Consider the following 10,769-nt stretch of genomic DNA (forward strand, 5'->3'; position numbering starts at 1 on the left):
GGGCAAGTAAAAGCATCTCAAGGGAAAGGCCTGCCAGTGCCCCTGCACTCCCTGTACTCAGTGCCAGTACTCTTATCCCCTGCTGTTGTATTCTCGCTCTGTCTCTTGTATTTGTAGTTGCTGTTCTCCACCTTGCCTCTCTAAATGTTTGCCTGGAGTCTGTCTTCACTGCATTCCTTGCCTGTAAAAGCAAAGGTGCTGGTGGCAGGATTTGAAACAAAGAGCAAAGAAAGAAGAGAGAGACTCGTTTCTCTCAGTGCTCAGCTAAAAAGGATAGGAGTGCAGCCAGAATGCTCTTTGCTTCTGAGCACATGCGCTGCAGCAGGAGTCATCCTGGCTGGTTGGCAGGGGACAGCCTACAACAGCAGGTGCTGTTGCTCTTTCAAAAGCTGACGTGCCTTTCCTCAGAAAGGTCCTGCTCTGCAAGTGTTGGAGCAGCAAGCTCTTCCTCTCAGTGGCCATGACTGTTCTGCCATTACTCCCCATTCCCCTGGAGAGGGAATCTTTTAGATTCTTTGTTTCCTTTCTTGTGTGATGAAATCACACCACTCATTTTTGCCCTTCTGTTTCTGTTTTCTCGCTCAGTGCCTGCAAGGACTGGATTTTCTTCATGCAAACGATGTGATCCATCGAGACGTGAAGAGTGACAACATCCTTCTCAGAACGGACGGTTCTGTCAAACTGGGTCAGTATATTCTCGGTCAGGTGCAGCGTTCCAGGGATGTGGGTGTGGGGCTGCTTTGCGTGACTGCCAGCTCCCCAAAAATGGTGCTGGTGGCAGTGCAGGGACCCCTGCTGCGAGCTGAGGGCACAGTTGCAACGTGCACAGAGGTAGAAGGAGCCACAAGCAGTCAAGAGTGGCCTTGCTCTGTATGGGTCCCTTCCAGAGGGAGGGAGTTACAAGTCTAAAGTTTCCAAAGAACAAAAGCCACTGCTAGAGGCAGTGTAAAACATGGGGGGATTTTTAAAGTCGCCAATGCCAGGAGATTCAACAGAGCAATTTCAAACTTCTACCGGGGAATTCTTTTGCTTGCTTTCCTAATTGCACAGAATTCAGATAAAACCAGTATTTTGTTTTCTCCTCAGCTGATTTTGGCCTCGCTACTCAGCTCACCCCTGAGCAGAGCAGACGGTGCTCGGTAACCGGGACTCCTTGGTGGATGGCGCCTGAAGTGGTGACAGGTCAACCATATGGCCCCAAAGTGGACATATGGTCTTTTGGAATTGTGGGAATTGAAATGATAGAACAAGAACCTCCTTACTTGGGCGAAAGTTCTGGCACGGTAAGGAGCAAATACTCACTGATCCCACAGTCTTTCTCACCTGTCCCATGTCCTGTGTGCCACTGGACAAAATCCCATTGCCATCTGCTGGAACTACTTCCACCAAGGTCCCCTCCTACAAATGTCCCTGCAACACATCAGCATCTGCTGTACTTTTGCTTGCATCAGTGGGGGAACTCAAGCCTTACCACATGCAAACAAACTCCAAACAAACTCCATTTTCACTCAACGCTTTCCTTTGGGTTAGTGGTTCCAGTTCTTTTGTCTGTGTAGATGGCCTTAATAACAGGGAAAAAGCATCTTACAAGTGTTGTTATCTTTCCAGAAATGAAGGAAGGAAACCCAAACCCAACAAAGTTTCTAAAACCGTGGTCTTTAGAGAGGAACCTAACCCTGTGTGCAGTTTCTTCTCACTGGAAAACATGGGCATGAGGGTGTAATGCACAGAGTCTCTTCTGCTTCTTGTGCAGTGCTGCTGAAACACTCAGTGACCGTGTTTCTCTCCCAGCCCAAGCAACATTCTGCACGCCACCAAGCCAGAGCCTGGTGATGTGGAGAGCCTGCCAAAACCTCCTGTTTGTTTCCTGGCACTTTCTGGCATGGGCCTACCATTAATGCATTGACTTGAGCAGCCAAATGACTAGAGGGTGTCCATAGGGATGGAACCTCTCCTTCTTCTGACCTAGACAATTTTTCTTTGGCTGCAAAAATGGGAAGCTGAAATTTTCAGACTGCTGAGAGACAGAGCTGCAAGTGGCTCCTGTGTGCCCAAGCAGGCATTTTCATCCCAATACATTTGTGCAGGCATCTTAATGTGTCTGTGTTGAAGAGGAGATTGTAAATGTTTGTTTCCCTACCTGGGTATTAACTGATGGATTTCCTTTCTTTTCTTCCAATTCCCATTGTTTTCAAGAACAGCACAAAAACCTTGATGAGTTTTGTTCTAGGGCACATGCACTTAAAGGACCAACAAGCACCGCAGAGATGCCTTTCATGTACTAACCCTTGAAATTAGTTAGTATAGCAAAGTCCCTCTTCCAAAACCCATCTCAAGCTGGCATGAATCCTCAGAGAAGCAAATGTCCTTTTGCTGATGTAGTTCCCACTAACTAGGTCAGGCAATGAAATCAGCTGCCAAGGCAAGATCTGCAGGATGGTGGAAAAGCTGTGGCTGCATCGGCGTTTGGGTTTTTGGTTGGTAAAGGAAAGTCATCTCTGGGTCTGTGCCAGGGCAGAAACTGCCACTGAAGAACAGAGGTTAAACAAAGGGATCTGGGAGAGCCTTAGAGATGTGAAAACAGGAGGTGGAGCCTGGTGTCTCCTTTCTCTCCAGGCTACATACCTGATAGCCACAGTAGGGACTCCACAGCTGCGGCAGCCCAAGCTCCTCTCGGCTTTGCTGCGTGACTTCCTGAGCTGCTGCCTGCAGACAGACGAGGAGCAGCGTTGGTCTGCCAAGGAGCTCCTGCAGGTAAAATGTGAAGGGGCTGCAGGTGAAACAGGCTCTGAGGGATGGGCTCCTCCTCCACTCAAGCCCAAGGCAGCAGATGAGCCCCCTTCCTCCTCACCTCCACTCTTGCTGCTCTTCAAATGAAAATGGTGAGGAATCCTAGACTGGGCTGGGCTGGCAGGGCCCTGTAAATGTCCTCTGGTGCAAGTGTCCTGCAATGAGCAGGGACATCTTTAAAGAGATCAGGTTGCTCAGAGCCCGTTGCCACCGGAGCCGGAATGGTTGCAGGGATGGGGCACCTACAAGCTCTTGGGGCAAGCTGTGCCAGTGTGGCACCATGCTCTGAGTACACAAGTTCTTCCTTAGACCTACTCTCATTAGATGCCCTTAGTGTTTAAAAATATTTGTCCATATCCTATTGTAACTGGCCCTGTTAAAAAAGATGTGCCGCACTTTCTTCAAAGCCACTGTGAAGTCTTGGAAAGTGGCAATAAAGTCTCCCTGGGGCCTGTCCTTCACAAAACTGAATAACTCCAGCTCCCTCTGCATTTCCTGTGAGGAGAGGTGCTCTGTCCTCTGAGTGTTTCTGTTGCCCTCTTTTGTGATTTTGTGGAGTGTTCAGCTTTATCTAATGGCAAAAGAATTGAAGTAGAGCAATGCAGGGTACAGAGACATGAAATGGTGGTGGAGGAACCCAAGGAAGCCAGTCCCAGCCTAGGGGTCAGAGATTTGGCTGTGGGCAGGAGGGGCTGTGGGGGGCTCACTGTGAGCCTCTGAGGGGCCCTGGTTGGTGCCCCCCAGCCCACCCTCAGAGGTTTCTGCCATGCAAACAGGGACAGCTGGGAGGGACTTGTCCCAGCCCCATCTGCTGCCTGGCACGCTCAAGCAGACGGGAACTGTGCCAGGGTTACTGGCAGGTTGTGTGGCAGAGAGGGAACTGCAGGGCCCAGTGCCACTGGGCTGGCCCTGCTGGGAAGGAAGGTGCCATCCAGCACACGAGGGGCAGGGCATGGAAAGGCAGGCACTGCTTTCTGTCCCTGTGGGAATCAGCACAGTGCCTGTCTTTCAAAGGCAGGGACCTATGTGAGTCATTGGAGTTTCCTGAAAGGAAGAAAACCCCGGGACAGAAAGCGCCATTTCTAGAGCGCTGGCAGGGCAAAAATCCCAGCATGATGAAGACATCGCAATAAACAGATGAGTGGGATTCTGGGCCAGGTTTGCCTGTGATGGCAAGGTCTTGCACATTGGGGATGACTGGGGAGCAGATGGTCCCATTGCTCCTCTTTCTGGGTCTTTCCAGGAACTTGATGTATCCTGATTGAGTCCCTGAAGCAATGAGCTTGGAAAGTAATGGTTCACTGTTCTTTGGTTTTTTTTGGTTTTTTTTTTTCCGGTGGACAGCATCCATTTGTAACTTCAGCCAAGCCACCATTCATCCTGGCACAAGTCATCAACTCAGTGAAGAAGACGAATAACCCTAAACTCTAAACCTAAAACCTAACCCTAACCTTAAATGCTAACCCAAACCCTAACCCTATCCCTATCTCTATCCCTTACCCTTTCCCTAACCCCAACACTAAGCCTAAGCCAAAGCCTAGGCCTAAGCCTAAGCCTAAACCTAAGTCTAAGCCTAAACCTAAGCCTAAGCCTAAACCTAAGCCTAAGCCTAAGCCTAAACCTAAGCCTAAACCTAAGCCTAACCCTAACCCTAGGAGACGAGAACATAGCAATCATGTCAAGATGTTATCTCTGTTACCAATTTAGAGTAGGATTGTAGAGTAGGGTTGCTAAAGAGATTTGTAGCATAGAATTATAGATTAGAGTGTTAATTAATAAAGTTTCTGAAACATCAACTCACTTGGAAGATCCTCCTCCTTCTGACCCCTTCAGAAAATTCAACATTTTTTTCTGAATTACCAATTGTTTTTTTTTATTGGCACTAAGTCACACATATGGCTTTTTTTGTATGGTTTCATAAGTGAGGAGGGCTCTTCTTCATTCATCCTCTCCAGACCGCACTGCCTTTGGAATATGACCCACTGGCTGGTTTTGGCGCAGCTGTGGTATTTCTAGTTGAGGCAGAAAGGGCAATGGCATTTGAAGGCAAAACCAAAGGAAGAATGAGGCAGCCCAAACACCCTGTGCCGATGCAGGCCTTCAGCTGTGACTGGAGAGCAATGGGGTTCCTGCCACTTGCATTTGTATCCCTAAATGCAATAATCTCTTCGGCTGGAGGAGAGCCTTGCTCAAGTGAGAAAGCAGAAAGATCAGAGAGGGTGCTCGGGAAGGTCTCCTGTGGCGCAGAGCTGTCAGCGCCTGTGAGGTGAGAGCGGGCCCGGCCTTGCCCGGGCTGGAGCCCCAACAGAGCCCCGGCAGAGGCGGGAGCAGCCTGAGCCCCGGCAGAGGCAGGCTGGAAGGAGGCCCTTGGAGCTGCAAGAGGCAGCAGCCGGGCCCTGGGTGCCTCTTGCTGGGAGCGGGCGAATCCTCTGCTCTCAGAGCCCAGGTGGCAGCTGGCTGCTGCCGAGGGGAAGCGCAGCCGTGCTGGGCACAGCTCGGCCTGGGGGCCATGGCCGTCTGGAGTGTGCCCAGGAGCAGAGAAAGGCCAAGGACAGCCGCGGGCCGCTGGGCTGCCTGAGGATTCCTCCTCTTCTGCCGGCTGCCCTGCAACTCCTGGCAAAGGCCAGCAGTGTGTGCAGCACTCTGGGCACCGGGGCAGGGAGCCGGGCTGCTCGGCAGGCTGGAGCACAGGGCAGCTCCTTCAGGCCCGGCACTTGTGCCAGGGAAGCGAGGCCAGCGTGAGGCAGGGACAGCTTGGCAGGGCCCATCTGCAGGAGCCAGCGCCTCACGCAGCTCTGGGAGGAAGCGCCTGCAACCCTGCAGTTCTGCACTGAGCCAGAGCAAAGGTGTGAGATGCAGAGTGTTTGGCAGAAATATTCAGGCCCAGCAGGCCAGCCTGCTTTGTGCTCTGTGGCGCACAGCAAGCGCTGTGCAATGCAGCTCTGAGCTGCTGGGAGAGAGGCAGTCGGGGATGTGCCTGAGGTGAGTCAAGGGCTTAGCTGAAAATGTAATGAGGAAAATTGAAAAGTGCAGATGGGTTGAGGGCCCAGCTGGGAATAGAATTGAGATAGTAGAAGATTGCATATTTTAGTTAAGATTTTAAAATGAGGTAAGAAGCTAAGTTAGTAATACAGGTAGCAGAAATCATGTGCCTTAGTTAAAGAGTACCAAATATATTAGGAACATAAAGCTAGGAGTGACAGGGATAGAGGAAGCAATTGTGAAGAAGCTGAGACCATAGAAAGACCTTGCCTTAAGAATAATTGAACAGTTAGGAGAGGCTTGGACCATGAGCAGCAGGTCAAAAGGTCTTGCCAACTGGCCGTGGGAGGAGAGTTCACCATGAGGAAGACTGCTTTCTTCCTCCCATACAACCACTCCCTCATTTCAAAATCCCACCAATCCACTTAAGGGAATACAATTGCGCAGCTGTAATAGATATTCAGCTGATAAAAATGCGAAGCAGGCAGGTAATAATTATGTATTATGGGTCCTTAGAAACCTAATGTAAATCCTTTTCTGTAGAAATAGAGAGCAGGAGTCTGCAACTCCTTGCACATGTCTTTGGAAACTAGTTCACATGTGACCACGGCTGCAATAAATACCCTTCTTTTCTACTATCATTAGTTGAAGAGTCATCTGTCCGGGCTTCAAGGGTTATGCTGGAGTAGTGAACTGATTAGGATGGGAGCAGAAGAGTTTCAGCAGGCAATTTTTGGAAGAGATGGAAGGCTCTTGTGACTGAAGGGAAAGCCATTTGGAATGGAGAAATGATCCCAAAGTCCATCCAATTGTATCTTTGTGTCTGAATTGAAATCAGAATGATTATAGATAGCTTCATGCAATTTGTCTACAAATTTATCAAAGTCTTCATTCTTTCTTTGACAAATCTGTGTAAAAGACATAGTGTGTATCTTATCTGGAAGTGCAAGAAATGCATTACATGCTAGTTGTTGGCTCATCTGTTAGACTTGCTCAATGCTCCTAGCCTGGGCAGTGGCAGTAGCCCCGGGCCCTTTGCCAAGTAACTGTTGTGCTGTTAAACCATACAGAGGATCACCCTGCACTCTAGCTCTTGCAGCTTCTTGAGCACACTTTTCCTCCCAGCTTTTATGAAACATCACCTGCTGATAGGGTGGCATTCTAAGTCTTATTAGGGTATGCACATCAGCTGGAATTAATGCGTTAGATGGAAAAATATACTGCAGAAGTGACTGTGCAAGTTGGCATTTTCAACCAAATTGTGAAAATGCAGCTCTCATCTTTTCTAAAATCTTCCAATCGAAAGGTTCTCAAACTCTACTTGCAGCATTAGTTACTACAAGAAAAGCTTCTACATCATTGGAGAGAAAAGTCCCTTCTACAATAGCTTCTGCAATAACTTTTTTCTACTTTTGTTTCTCTTTGGTGGAGATAAAGCTTGGCCTGCAATTCCTCAGAAAGGATTAGGAGGACCATGCTACTTTGGGAAATTGACACTGTTTGCCCCTAGTATTCAACAGATGCTTGACATCAGGCACAAATTCCAACGTCCAAAATGTAGTGAGCATCTATTAGGCTCAGACTGCAAGGATAATGTAGAATTGTGGAATTGGCCTTCGGTTATCCTGGCATCACTTTTTACACCAGGATCAGCTTCATCACAGGCCCTTACATCATTCAAACGATTGGCTTGTTGGACAGGAAAACAAATTAACATTACATCTGCAATCCGGAATGAGCTTTCCACTGATGTAGGTAGCATACACCACGCTGTGTTACAGGATAGGACTGCTATAAATTTTTTGTTGCTAGCACAAGGAGATGAGCGTGAAGATTTTGAAGGGATGTGTTGCATGAATCTCTCTGACCACTCTGGATCTATTGACAAGAAATTGTCATTGCTTAAGGAGAATATGAAAAAGCTCACAGTGGTTGAGAATTCTTTTGATGAGTGGCTAAAATCCTGGGGAATAACAGGCTGGCTCAAGGATTTAGTACCCTTTGGCATGATGATACTTTGTCTTCTTTTTTCAATTCTGCTTGTAGTGCCTTGCTGTGCAGAAAATATTGAGCATGCTTTTAAATCAGTCTGGCTTGTGCAAAAACAAAACCGGGGAACTGTTGAGAGTTTTTTGCAGATTGAGGAGTTCTTGCTAGACAAGGGCCATATTCAGCCGATGCACAATCCAACCTGCTTGTACTAATGGACAATGGACACATTCACAAACAATGGATAATGGACATATTCAGAAATGGGGTTGGTATATCCTTGAGAAAAATACAAGAAGAGTCATCAGGACTCAGCAAGTTTGACAGCAAGCTTGGGAAAGAAGGAAAAAATTGAACCATGAGTGGGCCAGAAGACGACAGCAAGACGCGTGAAAAATTAGGTGATCCAATCAGCATTCTAATTTAGATGTGTAAACAACTAGGATTAACCAATCATGTATTAGCTAGAGACACGTGGACAGTAGAGATTTATTATAAATACAGTCTTTTTAGGGATAATAAATTTGGCTTCACTGGATCATATTGGTTGTGGTGTGATATCCCTGAACCTCCGCACCCCGCACAAGGGCAGCTGGGGAGGCCCAGCCTGGGCAGCAGCAGAAAGGAATTTCCCTGGCAGGGCAGGGCTGTGGTGCAGCACGTCCCCAGCAGGAGCCTGGAGCAGCCCAAGGCTCTGTGTGGGCAGGCAGGGGCAGGCAGGAGGCAGAGCTGTCAGCAAAGGAAGGGCCCAGCCAGGTGGGGCAGCCGGGGGATGCCGACAGCCTGCAGGGACAGAGGCGCAGGGCAGGGACACCGTGGGACAGCCTGGGCTGCACAGGGCACAGGGATGGGCAGCAGCTGTGAGACAGCCCTGCCAGAGCCAACATGGGCAGCACTTCGGCCATGGCTGCTGGGCCTGGGCCTGAGGCCACGATGGGACAAGTGACCCTGGCAGGCCTGGGGCCTCATTGCCTCCTTGTCCCTGTGCAGCAGCCTGGCAGGGGCCGCCCCATGCTCGTGTCCCTGGCATTGCACATGCCCACATGCCAGTGCCCATCCCGGGAAGAGCCCTGAGCAAGGAGGGCGGGACAGGATCTGCCTGGCCAGGGGCTGGGGCTCAGGCCTTGGCCCTTTGAATTCCTGAAACACATCCAGGTGTGCTCAGCACAGAGATATCTTTGCCTTGCTTGTCCCCAGCTGTCATCACTGCCTCCAGTGTTCTGCTCTCCCTGGAACCCGGGGACACTTTCTCAGTCCTGTCCCTTACAGGGATCTATTTAAAGTACAAGAAACTTCAGTGTTTCAATCTCACTTTGAGCTCTTGAGAAGTTCTTTTAGCCCACTCTGAGGGACTGGGTCTGATGCAAAGAGCACCAAAGCCCCAGAGGGTCATTAAGTCCCTGTGCTGTGTCTGTGCTGCTGAGCTGGGCCGGGCTCCTGGCCCAGAGGCAGCTCCTGGCAAGGGCAGCGCTGCAGAGAGACAGCTCTGGCCAGGAGCAGCTCCTGAGCACAGCCCAGCAGGGCTGGCACGCTGCCAGGGCCCCTCAGGGACACCAGCAGGGCACAGAGAGAGCTCACAGGGGCTCAGCACTGGCAGGGGCTGTGGCATGTCCCCGAGGGGGCTGTGTCACAGCAGCACCTCTGGGGCTGTGTCACAGAGGCACAGAGCAGCTGGGATGTCAGCAAGGGGCTGTGTGACTGCACAGAGTGGGCTGTGTGACAACACTGAGGGGGGAGTGACATCACAGAGCCAGCTGTGACATCCTAGAAGGTGGTTCTTTGACATCACATTGTGGGTTGTGACATAGAGTATGATATCATAGGGCAGCGTTGTGATGCCACAAAGAAGGCTGTGACATCACAGACAAGGCTGTGACATCACAGGGAAACTGTGACATCACAAATCTGCTCTGTGACATCACATATCAGCTGAATGGCATCATATGGAATCTGTGTGACATAACAGAGTGGTTGTGTGACATCATAGGAGGCTGTGTGTCATCACTGATAGCCTGTGACATCACAGGGGCTGTGTGACCTCACAAGGATGCTGTGTGGCATCACAGGGGCAGTATGACATCACAGGGGCAGTGTGACATCTCAGGGGCTGTGTGACATCTCAGGAGCTGTGCGACATCACAGGGGCTGTGTGAGGGCACTGGGGAGGTCACTCTGCCCCGGCCCCCCTCACAGTTCCCCCCAGAGCAGTCCAACCCTGCTCGTGCACAGCGGGGTCCCCTGTCCCCCCGGGTCCCCCTGCCCCCGGCCCCGCAGCCTCCCCCAGAGGATGTTCCACGAGATCGACCCCAGAGCCTGACATGGGGACGGGGGGACAGGGCCCTGGGGGTGGCACAGGGGGACAGGGACCCCCCGACAGCGTCCCCGTGTCCCCCAGGGCCAGAGCCTGGGCCAGGGCTCCTTCACCCTGTTACAAACGAGGCCTTGAGAGCGCTGAAAAACCCCTGGCAAGGGATCAGCCAAAACCAGATTTAATATTAAGGGACAGAAGCACAAAGTTCCTTGGCAAAAGTCACTCTGTTCCTGACTGGGCACTTCAGGCACACCAAGGAAACAAAGCAACAACAAAACCAAACAGAATCCAGGCAATAAAACCAGAAGTGAACCATGAACTCTCCGTGTGTGTGTGCGTGCATGTGTGTGTGACTAAAGGACAGTGTGGGCAAGGATAAAAGGAATGCAGCCAAAAAGCTAAGCCGAGCTCAAACTTAACAGACCTTGATTGATACCTTAGACTTCAGCATTTAGCAAAAGAACAGCACTTGACAGTATTTAACCTTACTTATAACCTAGGACTTAATGATTTCACAGTGGAATAACTCTTAACAATATTCAACTTATCTTACAACTTATACTAAACTTCATTACTTACTAAAAGAACAACCCTTAGGAGCATTTAACACAGTTTAGAGCTTGTGACTCACCCTTCCTTGCAGGCCTGACTGACTCAGCTATCCAAGGCACTCAAGCCCCTCGGAGTGCAGCATTTC

The 10,769-nt window shown here is 50.1% G+C and overlaps 1 protein-coding gene across 2 annotated transcripts; it reads left to right on the forward strand.

The window, feature by feature from the left end:
- The first annotated feature begins 443 nt into the window (after nt 1–443).
- On the forward strand, nt 444–8,289 carry LOC134423410 (serine/threonine-protein kinase PAK 1-like). Of its 2 annotated transcripts, none has more exons than XM_063166382.1 (4): nt 444–685; nt 1,087–1,283; nt 2,617–2,754; nt 6,418–8,289. In XM_063166382.1, exons 1-4 carry the CDS (start codon nt 535–537, stop codon nt 6,529–6,531), a joined length of 600 nt encoding a protein of 199 aa, XP_063022452.1. In that variant the 5' UTR covers nt 444–534; the 3' UTR covers nt 6,532–8,289. The 2 variants fall into 2 exon arrangements, with proteins under 2 accessions (XP_063022452.1, XP_063022454.1); XM_063166384.1 differs by lacking the exon at nt 6,418–8,289 and adding an exon at nt 4,135–5,093.
- Nucleotides 8,290–10,769: the final 2,480 nt, after the last annotated feature.

The sequence above is a fragment of the Melospiza melodia genome, chromosome 12 (genome assembly GCF_035770615.1).
Source record: "Melospiza melodia melodia isolate bMelMel2 chromosome 12, bMelMel2.pri, whole genome shotgun sequence".
Taxonomy (NCBI): Eukaryota; Metazoa; Chordata; class Aves; order Passeriformes; family Passerellidae; genus Melospiza; species Melospiza melodia.

What these genes read in the sequence shown, in the direction of transcription:
- LOC134423410 (XM_063166382.1), top strand. Translation starts at nt 535, where the DNA reads ATGAAATCACACCACTCATTTTTGCCCTTCTGTTTCTGTTTTCTCGCT. An exon ending in GGACGGTTCTGTCAAACTGG is followed by an intron (nt 686 to 1,086) that starts GTCAGTATATTC and finishes TTTTCTCCTCAG; the next exon opens with CTGATTTTGGCCTCGCTACT. An exon ending in TGGGCGAAAGTTCTGGCACG is followed by an intron (nt 1,284 to 2,616) that starts GTAAGGAGCAAA and finishes CTTTCTCTCCAG; the next exon opens with GCTACATACCTGATAGCCAC.